Genomic DNA, 21,845 nt, shown 5'->3' with positions numbered 1-21,845 from the left:
AAAGTTTTAATATCTTTAATCTGGCCTCATATGTTAGGTCTCTTAAACTAGGAACCATTTTGGTTGCAGCTCTTTGAATCCTTTCTATCTTCCATATATCTTCCGTATTATGTGGTGACCATATGTATTTACCTAGTTGTAGTTTTACAGGGCCTGGGCATTACGCTCATGTGACCTTGTCTCCATATCTACATTTGTCCAACTATTCATTAAAGCTATGCACACTCCTTGCTGACACTACATCTTCACACAAGCTGTTCCATGCCGCTAAACTTCTTTGGGGAAAGCTGAATTTTTTTGTGTCCTTGAAGCATCTTCCCAGCCTCAATATTTTACAATGACATCTTATGCTTTTACTGATGACTTCATCTCTAAGTAACAGCTCCTCGTTATGTACTACATCCATTCCATTCAGTATTGTATTAGGTCTCCCCTCTTTTTTTTTCTGCTCTAGTGTTGGTAGATCCAAAGCCCACAGTCTCTCCTCGTATGTCATCCTTCTTATCTCTGGTACTATCTTCATTGCTGTGTGTGTATTGTACAGGTTTCAAGCGGGGCTCATAGTGTCCTGTCTCCATATCTCCATTTATCTAATTTTTCTTTAAAGTTATGCACACTATGTGCTGCAACAATTCCATTATCCAATGTGTGTGTGTGTGTGTGTGTGTGTGTGTGTGTGTGTGTGTGTGTGTGTGTGTGTGTGTGTGTGTGTGTGTGTGTGTGTGTGTGTATTCACCTAGTTCACCTAGTTGTAATTTTACAGAGCCTGGGTATCATACTCGTGTGGCCCCGCCTCCATTTCTACACACATCCAACTTTCCTTTAAAACTATGCACACTCCTCGCTGACACCACCTCCTCACTCAAACTATTCCACACCTCCACACATCTCTGTGGGAAACTATATTTCTTCACATCCTTCGAGCATATTCCCTTGGCTATCTTTTTACTATGCGATCTCGTAGTTCTATTTAAATTTTCCTCTCTCAACATCATTTGCTCATTATCCACTTCATCCAGTCCGTTCAACAGTTTATAAACCTGTATTAAATCTCCTCTTTCTCTTCTTTGTTCCAAGGTAAGCAAATTCATTTCTTTTAATCTCTCCTCATAGGTCATTTCTGCCAATTCTGGAACCATTTTTGTTGCCATTCTCTGCAATCTCTCCAACTTCCTTATATGCTTCTTTTTATAAGGGGACCAAACCACTCCAGCATATTCCAATCTTGGTCTAATTACCGTACTAATTAATTTCTTCATCATATCTTTATCCATATAATGAAGGCTAATCCAATATTTCTAATCAAATTATATGTTTCTCCAAACATCTTATCAATATGAGCCTCAAACTGCCCATGGTCTTGTATTATCACTCCCAAATCCTTTTCCTTTTCCACCTTTTTCAACACTACTTCTTCACCCATCTTATATGACCCTCTTGGCCGTCTTCCACTCTTCCCCATCTCCATCACATGACTTTTGCTCAGATTAAATTCCATCTCCCACCTCTTGCTCCACTCCCAAATCTTATCCAGATCTGCCTGTAAAATTTCACAATCTTCTTCACTCTTCACATACCTACACAACTTCGCATCATCCGCAAAAAAATTAATATAACTGTTTACATCCTCTGGCATATCATTAATATAGACAAGGAAAAGTATTGGTGCCAGCACTGAACCTTGTGGGACTCCACTCTCCACCACCAACCAGTCCGACTTTGCATCCCTTATTACCGTTCTCATCTCCCTCCATCTCAAGTAGTTTTCCATCCACTTTAACACTTTTCCTTTCAGTCCTCCATAAATCTCTAATTTCCATAGCAGTCTCATGTGAGGTACCTTGTCAAAAGCTTTTTTAAATCCAAATATACACAGTCCATCCATCCTCTCTCTCTTGTATTTTGTCAACCACTCTTGAATAAAAGCTCAGTAGATTTGTTACACATGACCTCCCTTTCCTAAAGCCAAATTGATGATCCGATAATAACTTATGATCCTCCAGGAACCGTATCCAATATTTCTTTATCACCCTCTCACAAATCTTACCGACCACACTTGTTAGAGACACAGGTCTATAGTTAAGAGGCTCTTCCTTACTGCCTCCCTTATAAATGGGCACCACTTCAGCTCTTTTCCACTCTACTGGTACTTCCCTGTTTCTAATGAGCACCTTATAATATCATATAATGGATCAATCAATTCTTCTCTACATTCCTTCAATAATTTTCCTGAAACTTCATCTGGTCCCATCGCTTTATCATCTTTAAGTTCCTCCAACATTTTATATAACTCCTTTTTAGGTATCTTAATGTCATCCATGTGCACATTTCCTTGTACATTCTGAGGCTTTACAAACATTGTTTCTTCAGTAAATACTTGTTGAAACCTATTATTTAGCAATTCCGCGATATTCTTAGGGTCATCTACTATCCCGTGTGTGTGTGTGTGTGTGTGTGTGTGTGTGTGTGTGTGTGTGTGTGTGTGTGTGTGTGTGTGTGTGTGTGTGTGTGTGTGTGTGTGTGTGTGTGTGTGTGTGTGTGTGCAATTCACCATAGTTGCCTGCTGGTCACCCAGCCAGTCTTCCCCATTACGGAGCGAGCTCAGAGCTCCTTCAGGTAGGACTGAGATCACAACACACTCCACACACCGGGAAAGCAAGGCCACAACACCTCGAGTTACATCCTGTACCTATTTACTGCTAGGTGAACAGTGGCTACACATTAAGAGGCTTGCCCATTTGCCTCACCGCTTCCTGGGACTCGAACCCGGGCCCTCTCGAATGTGAGTTGAGCGTGCTAACCACAACACTAAGTAGTGTGTGTGTGTGTGTGTGTGTGTGTGTGTGTGTGTGTGTGTGTGTGTGATTTACCACGGTCGTCTGCTGGTCACCCAGCCAGTCTTCCCCATTACGGAGCGAGCTCAGAGCTCATAGACCGATCTTCGGGTAGGACTGAGACCACAACACACTCCACACCGGGAAAGCGAGGCCACAACCCCTCGAGTTACATCCCGTACCTATTTACTGCTAGGTGAACAGGGGCCACACATTAAGAGGCTTGCCCATTTGTCTCGTGCTAACCACTACACTACGCGGTGTGTGTGTGTGTGTGTGTGTGTGTGTGTGTGTGTGTGTGTGTGTGTGTGTGTGTGTGTGTGTGTGTGTGTGTTATATACAGAACATTTATATTTATTCTGCATCTTGGTTAATTTTGAGCACTAATGCCACTTCATACTTTCCTGACACACCATGCTCCCAAGGCCCTCCTTGTCAAGACACACCTCATCTGCCATGGAATATAAATGTATTCTTAAGAACAAGACATTGTTCCCTTTTCTCTTAACTAGAATAAAATATTTAATTGATACTATTTCTTACAAAAAACACCACACTGTGCAATATTTCTTGATAAAGATGACAAGCAGCACACACCACTTATGCAAGCTCAGACATACATGAACTACATTAGCAACACCTCAACACCTGCTGTACATGTTGTGCTGTGTGCTGTAAAGTTGTTAGATTCTGTCTCAATGAGCCATGCATCCACTTAATTGCAATCCCAAAATATGAGGTAAAATGTTAACCCAAAATAAAAAGTTAGTCATAATGGGTAGCTATACCTCAGGTAATATTATTCAAAAGTACTCTTTGCACAAAACAACATAAGTCATGGTGAAAGTTGTGCATGTAAGGAGGCAGCCGTTAACCTTTCTAGCCCCTCTGCATCTCACAGTTCTTTCATCTGATATGTTTTGTTTACAAGGAAGCCATCTCTGTTTGAAAACAAAACAAGATTAGTACAATAGCAACATAATTCTTTGTGAAAATGTAAGTTTCAGGAGGTGTCTTGGTAAGTCTGTCTCTAGCTGACCACTACCACCTATCTACTATGCTACATGAAATCATTAAATTCTTTGCAGTGATGTCCTTTGTTTGCACCAGAGACTATGCAAGAAATGTAATCTTTTGATTGTTTTCAAGTGAAATGTATGTGGTGTGTTGGAACACCTTTGTCATGTATATATATATATATATATATATATATATATATATATATATATTATCCTACCAGATCACAGCACCATTACTGTGGTTTCATAGCATCACACTTTTCATCACATGTGGTTTATACAACCCTCATCACCATAAGATGTTAAAAAAAAAAAAATAATAATAATAATTATTTAATAAACAAATATTTTCATAATGTATTTTGAGACTGTTACATCCATTACTAGTTCTCATAAGTTGCACTTCGCCTTGTAACTCACCACTCAGAGAGAGAGAGAGAGAGAGAGAGAGATAATAGTGCTAATCTAGTGTTTTTTAAAGTTAATTTATTCCTTATTTGCATCAAATTCAATATTATTTCGAGCCATTTTATTCATTATATATCTAATATTCTTCATAAAGGCGAGTTCACACGAGCCAATTTGCGAGTGAGATTGCAAGTCGCTGGAAGTATCGACTGACCCCTTCTATTCGGAACACACCTCACATAACAATTGGAAAGTATCAATTACATAGTTGGCGCCTTGGCGGGAAGTGAATGTAAACAAACAGCTACCCGCAAAGATGCCTTCTTCCAGTGACGATGCTGATGATTTAATTTGTGTTATTCATTAATATAAATTGATAATTCTCAAAGAAATAACCTAGAAATTTGTAACTAGCAAAAAGGAAGAGCTTTGGCTACAATAGGTCCCCACCAGAAGGGAAACTAACCTAACCAATAATTTGTAATTTCCCAATCAAGGATTTTCACCCACCATGGATGCTGCCATTGTTATCATTAATTTCCAACATGGTAATGTGAGGTTGTAAAAAAAGAAGGGGGTATTGTTACACCAATTACTTGATGAGTTTATGACCGGTAAAGTTCTGTCCTAGACCCAAACAATAACTTCAAAGGTTATAATTAGAGTAAATTAGCCTACATTTCTCATAAGAAAATTGTTAATCTTAAGAAGACTATGCACAATTGTGATCAAATTAAACCATGACCAGTCTTCAATCCTCATGGTACAATAACGATCAAAAAGTTATTGTACTATGTCAATCCTCACCTCCAACCTTGAACAACACCCTGCATTGAGGGAAACAGTTCTTGGAGTGTGGCGGCTATTTCGTCGAACGACGATTTGCGCAAGCTTTTATTTACCGTATAATTAATTTCTGTGGTCCCAGCTGTGTTTTTCCCTCGCCAACTCTAACCTGCTGGAAACCACATTTTCAAAGCTCACTCCGTGACGTCACAACGTAAATAAAGTCGCAAATCATCTGAACAAGACCAACATTATGGTCTTGGTTGCAATTTCAGTCGCAAATTGGCACGTGTGAACCCGCCTTAGTTAGTGTTTGTGTGTCTATGACGTCTTATTTTGATCATAGTTGGTACACTGTATGCACAAAATTGCCAGCCTCTTATTTTCATATTAATATTTAACAATGATATTCATGACTATAGGAAAGAAGTTAATAATTAGATGAACACTCTTTATTCCTCTCTGAATCCTTGGTTTCAATTAAGCCAGATGGATTATCATAATATTGCTGGTATTTTTGTAAATTGTTCCTAGAAAGTTACTTAGTAACACTTAGTGATAGCTACAGGATTTTTTTTTTTTTTTCTATTCGCTTGAAAGCTCCATTTATTTTAGGATTATTATTAGCGAATGCAAACACGAAATGTGTCAAATATAGAAACAGTAGATTATTTTTTTTTTTTTTTTTTTTGTCACGCCCTTCAAAGCTTCTACACCTATAAAAATTGGCACTCCACCCCTGCACACACACACACACACACACACTTGCTGCTAGGTGAACAGGGGCAACACATACGATGCTTGCCCATTTGATGCGGCGATGCAAATTGGCGAGTCTCTTAATGTGTAGCCCCTGTTCACCTAGCAGCAAGTAGGTACGGGTTGTAACTCGAGGGGTTGTACGTGGCCCCGCTTTTCCGGTGTGTGGAGTGTGTTGTGGTCTCAGTCCTACCTGAAGATTGGTCTATGAGCTCTGAGCTCGCTTCATAATGGGGAAGGCTGGTTGGTTGACCAGCAAGCAACCGTGGTGAATTACACACACACACACACACACACACACTGACAGTTTCCTGGGGGTGACCATTTTTGTAGCGCTCAGGAGTGCTACATTCAGCTGTCCCAAAGGGCAGGAAGGGGAGTATATAGGCAAGATGCAGAGGGAAGCGTCGGTTGGAACGCAGCTTTGATGACGACAACAATAATGATGTTGCAACAACAAAAACTGCAGCTCTTCTGTGTATGTATGTGTGTGTGTGTGTGTGTGTGTGTAAAACAGCGATAACTTCACCAGCTTCTTTCCGGGACAAGATCGAAGTCCAGAGTCAGAGTGAGGCAATGTGCTTGAATCGGACAGTGAGGTAATGCAGATAAGGACGAGATACTCACATTCACAAGCCTTTATCAGTGTTTACATGAACATGATAGCAGAGCGACATGAAGCAAACGTGATTTTGCGGATCTCTCTCTCTCTCTCTCTCTCTCTCTCTCTCTCTCTCTCTCTCTCTCTCATATGCATTATTCTATCGTATCCATTTGATGTTGTTGTTGTTGTTGTTGCTGTTATTATTGTAGTTACCATTTATGAATGACATTTTCTTTCTTCACTTAGTAACACTCGACTATATATATATATAAAAAAAAAAAAAAAAAATCAAGGGCAATAAACAGATGCATAAATAGAAAGGCTGATTTGATTAATGCATGCTATTGTAACTTCATTCACGCAAAGAAAAATAATAATAATAAGAACAAGAACAAGAAAGAAAGAAACACGACAGTAAAAGCAATGTAATGAGAGGAGACAAAACGAACTAGGTACAGCTTGTCTCAAATCTTGTAAAGTGAATTGATAAACAGAAAGAAAAGAATCATTGAATTACTCAGATGAAACATGTAAGTAGTCAATACACGTAGAGAGGTGAATAATGAAATACGTAAAATGCACAAGTAAGGAAAGGAACACAAAACAAAGTAATACAAGAAGGAAGGAATGAAACTAAACACAAATAGGTAAATAAATGAAATAAATAAATGAGAACAAGCAAGAATAAATCAACAAGAACATACACATACACACACAAAAAATAAATAAATCAATCAATGAATAAATAAGTGAACAAAATTAGATAACATAAGATAAAATGAAAGATTAAATATGTAAACAACTAAATGAAGACACAACAAATAAGTAAATAAATAAATAAATAAATACCAGTCACACAATCTACATATTTACACAACTTTGAAGCTGATACAAGAAGTATTTGCCGCTGCCGTGCTAATCTGGCAGTTGATAACCAAGAAACGCCCTCTGACAACCCTGCTTGCCAAGAATACATATAGAGCGCTGCCAGGACGGGATCGGGACTAGTAAAGGGACTAAACTCGAGTTGAATATATCTCGCTAAGCCACAATGGTGATTCCAGTGAAGAGCTCGACCAAAGAGAAGATTGTAGCCCCAGTGAAGGAGGAATCTACGGGTCACGAAAAGGAGGTTAGTAAATCAGTAATGTTTTTTCTTTTCTTTTTTTTTTTTTTTTTGCGTGTGTGTGCATTGTGTGTGCTTTGGTGGTACTTTTGTAGTTATCTGGTTTAATGTGTGTGTGTGTGTGTGTGTGTGTGTGTGTGTGTGTGTGTGTGTGTGTTAGTTTTGATGGTTTAGTTTAGGTCTAGTGAAAGTTTTATTTCCGCCATTCTAGTGATAGTTTTACAAGCTCTAGTTGATGTTATCGAGGCTTCTTTTGTGATTCCAGTTTTGAAGTTTGTAGTGGAAATTATTATTATTTAGGTATCTTATTTTACGGTACTCTATTTTTTTTTTTTTTTTTCTTGAAGGGAGTGATTTTATTTCATTTTCGTGATTTCAGTGATAGTTTAACATGCTCTTGTCTGAAATGAATGAAATCTTCTTTGGATGTTTTCAGTAACAATTACATAAGCTTTTTTTTTGTAGGGGGGAGGGGAGGGGAATGGTTTCAGAGATTCAACGTAGTGACAGACGAGCAGAAATTCTTGTACAGGCTCTTAAATGGACCTTATATTTAAGAGTTCATTATTCTAGTGATAACAAGTATATAATCAAGGAATCTGTGTCAGCGTTTAATGGAAATTACTGGGATAGTTTTCAAAGACATTGTCTCATCATGCTAACAGTAAAAAAGAAAATATAAGTAAATAAACAATATTAAAATAACTAGCCATAGGAACCGGACGAATCATCAAAACTTTTTAACAAAACCATGTAAAAGCACGGAAGGAGAGAATCACATTGCCACACAAAAGGTCAAACCACACAAAAAGATCAGCTGAATTGTGATAGGTGAGACTGATAGTTCAATACTCTGTTGTAATCCTCAACACTTGAGCATGGGGAGGATACAGTGAACAACATGTTCAGTGGCCGTGTTCATCAGTCTCGCAAAGTCACTGGTGTGATCAGACTGAGGCTTGAGAGCTTGTCCCTCCCTCACTCCCCGCCCCCGGTCTGCCTGGCAGACGTGGCGCCTCTCTCTCTCTCTCTCTCTCTCTCTCTCTCTCTCATCGACAAGGAAACTGATACATATGCTTATGTTTTTCTTCTCCTTCCTCTTCCCTGAATCACAACTCTGTTCGTCCTGCTCTTTTCTCCTCTTAATTAAACTTACTAATATTATCTTGTTTACTGATTCAATCCCAGTGTGTGTGTGTGTGTGTGTGTGTGTGTGTGTGTGTTCCGGCTCCCACATTTCTATTCCCTCAAGTATGCGTCATCAGTGTCCGGTCCGTGTGTCACCGGTGATAGCGTGGGAGAGGCGAGATAAAATAGTAACCGAGGAATGCACTGATTAGCTTGCCGATGCCCGGATGCGCCGCTCCTCTCAAGGCCTTTATCGCCGGCCTGCATGAACACTGACCACTGAACAGGGAACAGCGACTCACTTGTGTCTTAGAAATAACCTCTGGCAATGAAGATTAATAAAGTTTCAGATAATATAGATTATGATTGACATGTATACATTCAAAATAGTTATGTCATATTTTTCTGATATAAAAGAACATTCAAGTCTGATTTGGATATGCTAAAACAGTTACGTTTTTTTTTTTTTTTCTGGTTAATGAGGAAGTTTATGGTATAGTTTTCTTGGCATTACCGAAACCAACCTTCCTTTGTTTACTCTCCAGCCGTGAAGTGTTTGTGGCTCATACACAACTTGATACGATGAAATAGCTGTTGAATTTAATCTTGAATTTAATCTTGCAGTACAGGAGAAAGTTCATGTTGCCTTCTTAGCCTTTCTGAGAACCCCTTGCCTTTGTTTATCACTCTGCCACCCGTTGACAGTCAGCGAAAGATACAAGTTTGTTTAGATTATGTTAAGATGGCTGCGGTATTTAATGTTCCAACGATTAATGAGAAAGTTTATTAGTCTTACCATCTGTTTGGACTCTGCCTTCCTTTTGTTTACACTCACTCAGCCTTTGACAGTTTGGGCGCAGTACAAATTAGATTCGTGTTTACGCAAAAAGAAAAAGAAGAAGAAAAAAAAACTATGAATGATACATATATGAATTCATAAATACTGAATAGATGAGTACGAATTCTGTTGAAAGTTTTCAAAGTGAAAAATTGCAAGAGTTTTGAATGGTTGATGGGCGAAGGATGATCGATAAACTAAGTGCCGCAGTCAGCGAGATCGGCACTGCCCTGATGGAAGAGGGTGACAAATGATTTGCTCACGTCTGCAATCTTCACGACAACTGTACTTTGTGACTTTGAACTCTTGCCGGATAACATTTCAAGACTTTTCTGTACGTGGTTTTCAATAATCTTTTTGGACTCTTTAGGACTTTTATTGATTTATTTTGCTTTATTTTATTTTATTATTATTATTATTATTATTATTATTATTATTATTATTTTGGTGGTGTAGGTCAGAACAGCTTTAAATAACAGTGATAATACACCGGGGGAAGATTTTGATATCTTTTCTACGTGGTTTTCAGTGATCTCTCTGGACAATTTTCGTTAGGACTGGCAATTTTTTTTTTTTTTTTTCTTTTTGCGGTGGGGGAGTGGTTGCTGCAGGCCAGAGTAGGTCTAAAAAACAATGATAATACACCGGGGGAAGCTTTCAATACCTTTCTCTACGTGGTTTTCAGTAATCTTTCAGGACAATTCTCTTTACGACTGGCATTTTTTATTTAGTTTTCTTCCTTTCTTTTTGTTACACTTGGCCAGAACACCTCTACAGTAGAAACAATGCTAATACACCGGGGGAAGATTTCAATACATTTCTCTACGTTCTAGACAGTTCTTTTTGTTACTGGAGTCTTTCATCTACTTTTTTCTTTTTTGTTGTTATTGTTGTTGCTCTTTGATAAAACCCTTAAAAAAAAGATAATACAAGAAAAGAAAAGAAAAAAAAAAGCCCTGACTCATCCAGGGAAGGAAAAGGGAGGCGTGGGATTGTCGTTGTGTCAGATTCCCACGCGATGATCGAACATAGGAGGTTAAAATATCCGTCTGTCATGTTTTGTAAAGCTCTTAACTTTCACAAACATTATCATCAAACACTACATATAGTCATGTATTCTTATGCGTATTTTCTTTCTATGAATAATGAAGAAATTCTATTATACTATCACTAGATTATGAAAAGACTTGAAAGCCTCAGCGACGTAACGGAGCATGATGGAGAGCGTTGAGGTGAGACGCGGGTAGCTTGGAGGATGTGCTGTGAACTTTCTTATCACTGTTTTTCTCCCGCCGGTGATGCTGAGACACTCTCAGACTATCACTAGCATCATCAAAACACCATTGGAAGCCTCAACTCGTACTGTACACTGGAGCATGATGAAAGAGTGGAGACAAGAAGAGAGAACGTTTGAGGAGCGTTGTCAATTTATTTATCCATTTCAATTCGCATCAACGTTCTCCTTCGATTAGTGATGCAAAATATTATCAGACTCTTTCTAACACCATGAAAACGTTCTTGAAAATCTTGATACGTATATTAAACTGAAGCAGGAGTTGAAAAAGGGAGGCGGAGAAACGTTTGGGAGGCGCTCCACTGAGGCTACAACAAAGCAGAGGACGACCTTGCCACTCATCAAGCATCTTCATTATATTACGTTTATTCCTTGCAGCCACTTGTGTTTCCCAGTAAGCCAAGTCACTCATTATCAGTGTATTCTCCCACTGGCTATGTTGAATGATATGTTAAATTATCACTAGAATAATTTAGATAACCTTGAAAACCTCAACAATTTGAACTGATGGCGCATGGTGAAAGAGTGGAGACGCGGCAACGTTTTAGGAATGCGCAGCCAGTTTATTTATTTATTTATTCTGTGTTCTCTACCCACTGGCAATGCACATATCCTATTAAATCATCACTAAAATCACCAAAAAAAAAAAAAAAACACTATAAAAAAACTAAGCAACGTTCACATAAGCGTGTTGTAAGAGTGGAGAAATGGAGACACGGGAACGTTTGAGAATGCACGCGAATTTAGGTCAGCATCAGCCTCGTCACTCACTAAGCGCTTTGCGTTACGTACGTTCCCTGTAGTCACTCTTGTTGTCTTTCCCAGTAAACCAAGTAGGAAGGCAGGCTGCATGCACGGAGCTTCTCACGTTTACACTTCAAGCAAGGTTATTTATGCACTTCCTCGAACCTTCGCCTGGCCTGCTGGCCAACACTGAACTCGTCAGCTCGTCAAGTTCAACTTTTCTCATACTCGTCCTACCCCTTCTCTCTCTCTCTCTCTCTCTCTCTCTCTCTCTCTCTCTCTCTCTCTCTCTCTCTCTGGTTAACATGAATAAAACAGATAACACAATATTCATCATAACACCATTCCGGAGTTACGTCATGTCTCAAATCGGTGGGAGCCTGCAAGAGAGGGAGAGAGAGGGGAGGTAAGGGTGAGGGTGCTACAGTCCTTCCTTTCCCCGGAGAGCGCAACGGAAGGGGGGGCAGACTGGCTTCTCGCTATGGTCACTCTTGGTCACTCTCACGCCGCCTCGCATCCTCTTCCAAGTTCTCATGCTTGCGTGAATGGTACCCTATCAAAACACTGGTACCTCTTGTCATGCTGTGTAGGTGTTGGGCTTTTAGGTTTAGGAGTGCTTGGAAGTGCTAGTGTGGGTTGTGGGGTTTTATCACACACACACAAGGGAGAGTTGATATGGTTGTGTCATGATTAGTTTCTCTCTCTCTCTCTCTCTCTCTCTCTCTCTCTCTCTCTCTCTCAGTACTTACACTGATGAAGCATAGTCAACAATCACGTAGTTAACACTTTAAAACAACAAAAACAATCTCACAACATCATACACGTATCGTGGAATATACAGATATAGAGAAAAATATACTCGTTTAGTACGCGGTTTGTTCTCGTCTCCCACCCTGACTCAGTTCAGTTGGCAAGCTGCTACGCTCAGATACAAGCACAGGGCCACAGGCACTTACTCGCCCGCACTGACGCGTCCTCACTCACTCGCTAGGAAGCACCGCCGCGGGCAACATCAAGCTCACGCGACGTAGTTTCCTCACACCCATCACGACGCGGACGGTACAGTAAGTTGATCTTTGGTGTTTGAGAGAGAGAGAGAGAGAGTGTGTGTGTCATTTCGTTGTTGTTTTTTTTTCTCTACAAGTTTGATATTTATATTCGTATTGTGTGTATCGTGAGTTTATCCATTCGTGCCACACAATTGCTGATTCTCTTGTGATGGAGCTATAGCGTTTATGTTGTGTAGCATTCTGTTGTGGCCAAGAAAATAATATTGATAATAATAATAATAATAATGAATGTGTGTGGGGGGGTAGTCAGGCGTGGGTTGTCTGTCACGTGGTAGTGTTGATAGCTGTGTGTGTGTGTGTGTGTGTGTGTGTGTAATGGTTTTAGTGGTTGCGTGAGTGCATTTTGTTATACTTGGTGATCGTGATGATTATGATGATGATGGTGATGACTATGATGATGATGACGATAATAATGATGATGGTGATGACTATGATAATGATGATAATGACGATGATGATGATGACGACAACGACGACGACGACGACTTAGCTTACATCGCTATAGTCAAGAGAGAGAGAGAGAGAGCTATACGTTGTGCTGAGTTGTTAGACTTAGGGCGCGCCGGACGGTGTTAATGGAGGTCAGATAAGGAAGTATGGAGCATCACAGGCAGCCTCAGGAAAAACATGTTTACTGCGCCCTAGCTCGCCTCAGCTTGCCTCGGCCCAAGGCGGCAGAGGACAGAGTGCCTTGACAGTGAACAGACGGGCTGAGCGGGAAGTGCATAACGCGTGACTAACGGTACATATTTTTATCCATTTCATTTATTATTTATTATTGTTCAGTTATTTCTCATCCATTACTTAGAAACGTGTTCTCTCAAATGGACAATTTTCTCAATGTGTGATTCGCTAGTCATGTGTGTGTGTGTGTGTGTGTGTGTGTGTGTGTGTGTGTGTGTGTGTGTGTGACATCCTGTTAAACAATCACGTAAATCTTGAAAATACATGTGAAAATCTCAGTTTCTAACGTAAATGCAGCACAATTCAGTTCTGTAAGGCACGTTTGGATTAGTCCAGACTGTATTGCTTTCATTTTTTTCCTATTCTCATTATCCTTTTTTCCCTTTTTTTCTCGTTTTTTCCATGTATATATCTTTTCACCCTTCTCAGTTCTTTTATTTTTTTCTTCTTCTCTTCCTCTTCCTCTTATTTGTTTCTCTTCTTTCTTTCTCCTCTTCTTTCTTATAATTTTCTTATCACTCAGTTCTTCTTTTCTTATTTCCTCCTCCTACTCCTTTTACTCCATCTTTCTCCTCCTCCTCCTCCTTAAAACGGGAAAACGCTAAACAAAACTGACTCATTAACGCCGGAGTTTGTATACCTTTTATTAATATGAAGAGATACAGGAATGGACATTAAATCTGTTATGGTGTCTATTGCTTACCGATGTACCTCTCCAGTGTGGTATCAAGTTCTCCGGGTATTGAAGAAAACTTTGGGGCGTGGAATGATAAAGATTAGGTAAGAGGACAAGAGAAATGATAATAGTAATATTGCCAGCTAGTCTCTCTCTCTCTCTCTCTCTCTCTCTCTCTCTCTCTCTCTCTCTCTCTCCTGTAAAGAAAAATTTGCAGTTTCATGCCGAAGTAAGACAGGAAAGGGCTATTAACACTGTAGGGTGAGGAAACGATTGCCACACCTCACTGCTTCGGGGAAATAATTAATGTGAGTGTCAGTGTTTGTTTAGTGGTGTGTTTCAAGGTTTGGCTGAGTTTGTTAGTGTATGGCTGGTATACTACACGAGTTACTCCTTTAGATTGTACGTTTTCCATCATCTGATACGTTTTCTTATGTTTTAGATAATTTGACTATCATGGCACCAGGCCCAGCATGGCACACTATATGAAACGTTTTCTATTATGTTTTAAAGGAGACTATATTATATTCATGGCACCGACCGAGGCCCAGCATGGCATAGTATTCAAAACGTTTCCTGTCGTGTTTTGATTAAAGGGGACTATATTATATTATCCAGTTTTATTTTATTTTGTCTTATTTGTTATGCTGATGGACAATTTTCTCAATGTACTAAAACATTCCCTGCCATGTTAAAATAAAGATTGAGTTAACTACTAATGATATTGACCCTAAAGGAAATCGATGATGTTAACCAGTACTAAAACGTTGCCTAACATGTCTCAGTTCAAGTCTAATTCATTGTTATGGTTACCAATACTCGAACGTTTACTACCATGTCTTACGAGAGATTCATTTCACGAATATGCTTATCAATGCTAAAATCTCTCTCTCTCTCTCTCTCTCTCTCTCTCTCTCTCTCTCTCTCTCTCTCTCTCTCTCTCTCTCTGAAAAAGATAAAATCATCATTTGAATCATGAGGGCATTCTAAAAAGACGATTCTTTGAAAAATCTGTGGAGATAGAGGACCGGAGAGTGCTTGAAATTTTGGAGGGCAAAGAAAAGACAGTCCTTGAGAAATTTTGGGCCTTCAAGTAGTAGAGAGTGTTAAGTGTTACGTGTGCTAAATTTAGTATGTGCATTCAGATTAACCCCTTCCGTAATGAGACGCATTTTTACCATGATTTTCTTATATTTATTTATTTATTTATTTGTATGGTTAGATGACTTTATTTGAATTAGGAAGGGTCTATGAAGGTCAAAAGATTAATGGCCAGAATCTTCACTATTCTAATCCCAACACAAGTTTCTGAAGCTGTATAAAGTCGCTAAATAGTAACCAGAATGAATATGAAGACTCGGCATGTTACTGAAGGGGTCAACACAACGGTCGGGGTAAGGGGAGGGAGGCGTGCATAAAGTGGTGTCTGTTGCCTATATGATTTCAAAGAGGAAGTGCTTGTGGGAAGTCGGTGACAATCAAGGCCTGCATTCTCAAACACTCCTGTCTGTCCGCACCTAAACCACTTTCCAAAGGCTTTAGTTGGCAGTTGAAGTGGCGTAGATTTTTAACCCCTTCGATACTGGGACACACTTTTACCTTGAGATTTGTGTACTATTAACCCATTTTATTCATAGTATAGGAACGGTCTATGGAGATCAGTATATTAATGGCCACAGTCTTCACTATTTTAATCCCCCACATAAGTTTCTAAAGCTGTATAAAATCGCCAAATAGTGAGTAGAATGAATATGGAAACGCGTCATGGTACTGAAGGGTTTAAGGTTGTTCTAAAGGCTCTACCACTGAAAGATTAACATGTACACTTAAACCAATACCAAAGGCTTTCGTTGGTATTTGAAGCTTTTAAGGATTTTCAAGGTTGTTTTTACAGAGTCCGTGATAGATTAATGTGATTCCTACGTTATTAACAGGACGAAGACTCTTCAGAAACTGCTTAATTATCTCCATGTCCTTTGAAAACTGTCGAGGTGAGAGAGCAAGACTGTTTGAATACTGGCCTTGCTCTCCACGTCAGTAGATAAAATGGAAGAACACGGCTTATCATCTCCAACGCCTTCAAATAACAAGAGTGGCCTGGCAACAGAAAGAAAAGAATAAATGAGCTTTAAAGTAACACGAAATAATTAAGATTTCTTGTTATCACCCCCCTCTCTCTCTCTCTCTCTCTCTCTCTCTCTCTCTCTCTCTCTCTCTCTCTCTCTCTCATTCCACCAGGAATAACCAGGTGAGCTTTTATAGCCTTTATATAGAGTTATAGACAAACCCGCGCTCTCACCTCCTCAAACAGACACAACAACAAAACCTTAACTAGTATTTACTTTGCAGATGCCCACCCAGAAGAAGCTAACACCATATCAGGGGAAGAGGAGAGCCTTCGGGCACTTCTACTGCGAGGAGTGTGACAAGGAGTGGACCTCCGCGAACTCCTGGGCCAACTGTTACCAGATCTGCAGGGACTGTGACACGTGTGTGTATCCGTATAAGCAGGTAAGGAAGAGATTGAAAGTTGTAGTTCGTATCGGAATCTAAGAAACTAAATGGTGAAATTGAACTTAAGAGAGACCCTATATATGTCTTTACGTGGTATATGAGTTCTAACAAGAGGGACGTACGCAAAGTTTTCATGTTTAGTAATAAGGATAGAATAAGAAATAAGAATTTCAAACGAAAACAAAAATAAAGATTCACTTAAGAGAGAGAAAGGAAGTGGTTTTTAATTATAAAGTGGTAAATAGATGAAACGGACTCAGTAATCAGGCTGTTGTAAATCATTAAAAGAAGATAAAACATATTTATAGATGGGGATGATTGATGGAAATAGATTGGCATGTTTCATACAAAGACTGCCGTGTGTATGCCTGATGGCTTCCTGAAGCTCCCTTATTTTCGTATGTATCTAAGAGGAGGGATGCTTTCGAACTAAACCTCTGTTTATTCAAATATGAGAGAGCTAAACGCTTCAAATCTTGATTCACACGTAGTAATTTAGGAAAACTAAACGCTACGATAGTTAAACCTTTCTGTATTCAAATTTAAGAAGTGAACCCTCTAAAACAACTTTTTTTTTTCTATTGGAATCTAAGACTGTAAACGCTGATAGTTTCACGTGGAGGTTGAATGATGATGATCATATGAACACCTTTAAACAACATTAATATTTTCTTCTACTAAATTTCATTACTTATTGAGAATAGAGATTATATGGTACATTCCACACTACAACAACAGCTAAGATAAGACCACAAGAACACTAAAACAGGGACCTATATATACCCAACACTACCTGCCTAAGCCCCCAACACGCCTGAGAATAGGGATCTACTAGTAATGTATATCCAGCATTATAAGATTAAGACCCTGAAAAAAAAAAAAGCAACATGAGAACATGAGAACCAGCTCAGGAGCCAACACGCTTCAGCACAGGGATCCTCGTGTCCAGTGGCGGCCATCAGTTGTGCCTTGTTTCGTCCCTATGGTGAATTGTGAGTGTGTCGTGAGGAGAGGAGTGCGAGGAACATAGACTGGTTGTTAGGTTGGTTAGGTTAGGTTAGGTTAGGTTAGATTTGGTTAGATTTGCTCTGGTTAGAATAGGTTAGGTCTGATTGCTTTTAGTTAGGTTAGGTTTGTTTTGATTTGGTTCAGTTTTCCTTTGGTTAGTTAGGTTTGCTTTGGTTTTATTTATTTATTTTTTGTTTTGTTAGTTTAGGATAGGTTAAGTTAGGTTAGATTAGATTAGATTGGATTTGCTTTGGGTTAGATTTGTTTACTTTGCTTTACTTTGATTTGGTTAGGTTAGGTTGGATTAGATTAAGTTAGGTTGCATCACAACAACGAAGCATGGACGCAATTCATGACTGACTGTACAACATATATCCAACTATTACACGACACCACCCTAACCAGCACGTCCCTCCCACAGCTAAAGCTTCAGAAAGGAGACGGAGACAAGAAGAAAAGGAAGCCGCACCGCACGGACCTTTGCCAGCGGTGCATTGAGACACATTCCTGCTGCTGGTTGATGGACTGGCCCCGTAAGAAGTCATGAGGCTATCGGAACACCACTAGGCCGCTAAAGCTACACCATACAGAGCGGCCCCCGGTTGACAAAGGGATGTAGGACGCAAAGATTTAACTCCGTGCGATGCAAGAAATATGTTTAAGATTGATGGAAAGGATCGAGATTCTTTTTTTTTTTTTTTTTATTTGTGACTTTTTTGTTTATATTTTTTTTATGGAGAACACTGATTATCCTTATTCTATTTTTTTTTCTTAGGTGTGTGTGTGTGTGTGTGTGTGTGTGTGTGTGTGTGTGTGTGTGTGTGTGTGTGTGTGTGTGTGTGTGTGTGTGTGTGTGTGTGTGTGTGTGTGTGTGTGTGTGTGTGTGTGTGTGTGCGCGCGCGCCCTTTAGTCATTCAGTTTACTAGTGATATATACAGTAGTTTAATTTGTATATTAATTTAGTAAACTTTTTATGCAAAGGGTTCTGTGCCAGAGATTCTGTTCGCAAGGGTTCTGAATCGAGATTCCGTCTTACAAAGTGTCCAGGTCTGAGCAGCGAGAAGTGTGTGTTGAGTGCCTGTGGTTCCTGGCTCACCGTAGCTCATGTACAAACTATAAGGTAATTGAAACTTGCTGTCTCGGTCACGGGGACTGAAGGCTCCATCACAGCGCCCGGCCAACCAACACTGCCGGAAACGTGCATGTGCAGCGCTTTAGGAATACTTGTACTTACCACGGTAATTGATTTATACAGGCACCACCATATCTTGCTTTTTGGTATCAGAAATTCAACATCGATTTATCTGTATGACCATTGTTACCTGTGCGCGTTTACACTAATGAGATTGTGGAATGTGTTATTCATCAGTTCTAATGTACAGAGAGTTCTTGTAATTTTTGTTATCATGACTTTAAAGTTGATCACATTGACCACCTTGCGCAATCGCTGTCTGCACACATCAGTAGTGGCAAGATTTTTTTTTATTTATTTTATTTTTTATTTAGTTTCCTTATTCCAGCAGGAGTTTTCCCCAGTTATAGTAATCATGTTTCAGATGAGTGGGTAGCACATCAACGGTGTGGAAAGGAACGCTAGTACCACAAAACAAAAATATATATATATATATATATATATATATATATATATATATATATATATATATATATATATATATATATATATATATATATATATATATATATATATATATATATATATATATATATATATATATATATATATATATATATATATATATATATATATATATATATATATATATATATATATATATATATATATATATATATATATATATATACAACAGAAGAAAATGTGCACGTAATTTAAAACAATATACTCGCGTCATTGTGTGAACATTCATAAAACTGAAAGCACAATCAAACTTAAATACAAAACTTGTGAGGAAGAGAAATAAGCGCACCACATGCACGGCACCGAACTCCTGTTGACGGCACCAGCCAGAGCGTGTAGCACGGCGATGCAAAGATGCAACCCTGATTCCCCATGACCAAGCACAGCAATGCTCTTAATCGTTTGATTGATAACAAGGAAAGTAATTTTGGGTATCAAGGGCCTTTTCGCCTCTATTATTAATTCCACACATTCTTAACTCATTGGTGAGTAATGTTGTTAAAACTATTGAATTCTCAAGGCCTTTTGATATAGGTAGTGAAGGAACTAAACGTTTAATACGAAACAATAGACTATATAAAACGTTTTTGCACTGCACCCCGACTGCTTTCCAAAGGCTCTATAGTTGAAGTTACACGGTTTTCAAGGATCTTTATTACAGTTCTGATGACAATTTAACAAGATTTCAACATGATGAACTAAAGCAACACTTGGAAACCTGGGTAATCGTCTCTTCGAAGGACGTCGTGGTGAGAGAACAAAACGTTTCAGAATGCAAGACTTTAGTGCCTGATTCAATGTACTGTGTATGATTTTCGATTTTCTAAACTGTTACGTCCACTAGCTGTGATTTTTTTTTTCTCTTTCTTTCATGGAAGATTCTATTTATATGTAATTTCAGTAAGAAAATACACTATGAAAATGTGATTGGAGTGTTTTGTTTTTTCCCTTGACCGTTTGTTTGTCGTGATTAAGTTAGGAAAGCGAGACTAGTGATATTGTGCGCTACGCCACTGTGAGGTTACCATTCTTGTTTGAGAGTAATGGACAGAGAGAGAGAGAGAGAGAGAGAGAGAGAGAAGAAAAGATAAAGAAAAAAAAAACAAAGTAACAAATATAAGGAAAGTTGGCGTTTTATCATGACTGTACTTTCTATTGAGAGAGAGAGAGAGAGAGAAACAATCAAAACAATACAGTACTTGCTAGTTTTCATTCACTTACTAGAACGCATTAGTCTGGTGGTGAGAGCGAAGAGTGAGTGAGTGGGTCTAGTGAATCATTTTTAACTACACCTTATTCTTAGTGAAGCTTAAATTAATCCTGAATATCCGCGTCTTTTCCTTCTTTCTCTCCTCTTTTTCTTATTTCTACTTCCCTCCTATAACCGCCATGGTGCGGTTAAGGAAGTAATTAGACCCTCGACGATGGACTCGATCTTTATTGATAGTTTCGGTCAAATCCTGATGAGCAGGAAGCGTAATGGTGAGTAAATATTCTTCACACTTCACATGCGAAAGTAACACAAAGTAGATCCCATAGAGAACGTAACAAAAGGTAGTATATATATATATATATATATATATATATATATATATATATATATATATATATATATATATATATATATATATATATATATATATATATATGAGAGTATAAGAACATCAAAGACATCACTAATCAGTGTCTGTCACTCATATTTTAATCTGTAAGGTCTTCAACTCACGTTTTGGGGGTCTAAGTGAACGTTCCTCGGTACATGCTCAGTTTGTATTAAAATGATGGTCGTCCTTTACTGCCTGCTGTCGCTATTTACGCCCAATGTATACTCGAGTACGTCGAACATGTCTCTTGCAGCCACAGCAGCCAGTGCCTCTCTGCCCTGCTGGGGCTCGCGGCAGCCCTGGCTACTCGAAGGAACGTCCAGTCAGCGCATTATCTTTATACTTTTTTTCTTTGTTTCTCTTCCGTACCTTTCATTCTTTCTCCTCTACGTATAGCTATCAGCTTGTTCTATTCTAGTCTTCCCCCTCTTGTCCGCATTGTCATTCTATTTCCGTCCCTGCCTTTTTTTTTTCTGTACTCTCTCTCTCTCTCTCTCTCTTCATTTCTTTTCTTTATGATTGTTACCGCTTTCACCAGTTTTAGTATATCTCGCCCTGCCTCCTCATTTTGCTATTCCTTGCTTCCTATTTCATTTTCCATTCTGATTCTACTCCCTCTCTTTAGTGCCTCAACACCTGCCTGTATTATCTACTTTAGTCTCTCCCTGCCTTCCTCTTGACTAGCGTAAATTCTTTCTTGTCCTTTTTATTTACGTTTTACTCCCGGCCTGCATGCATGTCTCTTTCCTCTAAATTTCTCCTTTCTCTTCTATTTTTCTTCTCTTTCCATGCCTCTTATCCTTGAATTATTTTTTTCTCTATATTTTTTCCGTCTCTCTCTCTCTCTCTCTCTCTCTCTCTCTCTCTCTCTCTCTCTCTCTCTCTCTCTCTCTTATTTCCCCTTCTTTCCTTTTCTTATGAACATTTCCAAGCTGCTTTCGCCCTCCTGACACTCTGACAATTGTTTGTATGCAAGTAGATCCATGTAGTGTTACACACACACACACACACACACACACGGCCCGGTAGCTCAGTGGTTAGAGCGCTGGCTTCACAAGCCAGATGACCGGGGTTCGATTCCCTGGCCGGGTG

The 21,845-nt window shown here is 39.0% G+C and overlaps 1 protein-coding gene across 1 annotated transcript; it reads left to right on the top strand.

Annotated features, from left to right (window-relative positions):
• The first annotated feature begins 7,384 nt into the window (after window positions 1-7,384).
• On the top strand, window positions 7,385-18,316 carry LOC123514798 (zinc finger CCHC domain-containing protein 24-like). Its single transcript, XM_045272982.1, has 3 exons — window positions 7,385-7,542; window positions 16,320-16,481; window positions 17,914-18,316. The coding sequence occupies exons 1-3, from the start codon at window positions 7,462-7,464 to the stop codon at window positions 18,037-18,039; spliced, it is 369 nt and encodes a 122-aa protein (XP_045128917.1). The 5' UTR covers window positions 7,385-7,461; the 3' UTR covers window positions 18,040-18,316.
• Window positions 18,317-21,845: the final 3,529 nt, after the last annotated feature.

The sequence above is a fragment of the Portunus trituberculatus genome, chromosome 38 (assembly GCF_017591435.1).
Source record: "Portunus trituberculatus isolate SZX2019 chromosome 38, ASM1759143v1, whole genome shotgun sequence".
Taxonomy (NCBI): domain Eukaryota; kingdom Metazoa; phylum Arthropoda; class Malacostraca; order Decapoda; family Portunidae; genus Portunus; species Portunus trituberculatus.
This window is presented reverse-complemented; position numbering and strand designations above follow the sequence as displayed.

Excerpts from the sequence above, each read along its gene's own strand:
- LOC123514798 (XM_045272982.1), top strand. The coding sequence starts at position 7,462 with ATGGTGATTCCAGTGAAGAGCTCGACCAAAGAGAAGATTGTAGCCCCA. Across the intron at positions 7,543-16,319 it reads CTACGGGTCACGAAAAGGAG|ATGCCCACCCAGAAGAAGCT; the intron begins GTTAGTAAATCA and ends TTTACTTTGCAG. Across the intron at positions 16,482-17,913 it reads GTGTGTATCCGTATAAGCAG|CTAAAGCTTCAGAAAGGAGA; the intron begins GTAAGGAAGAGA and ends TCCCTCCCACAG.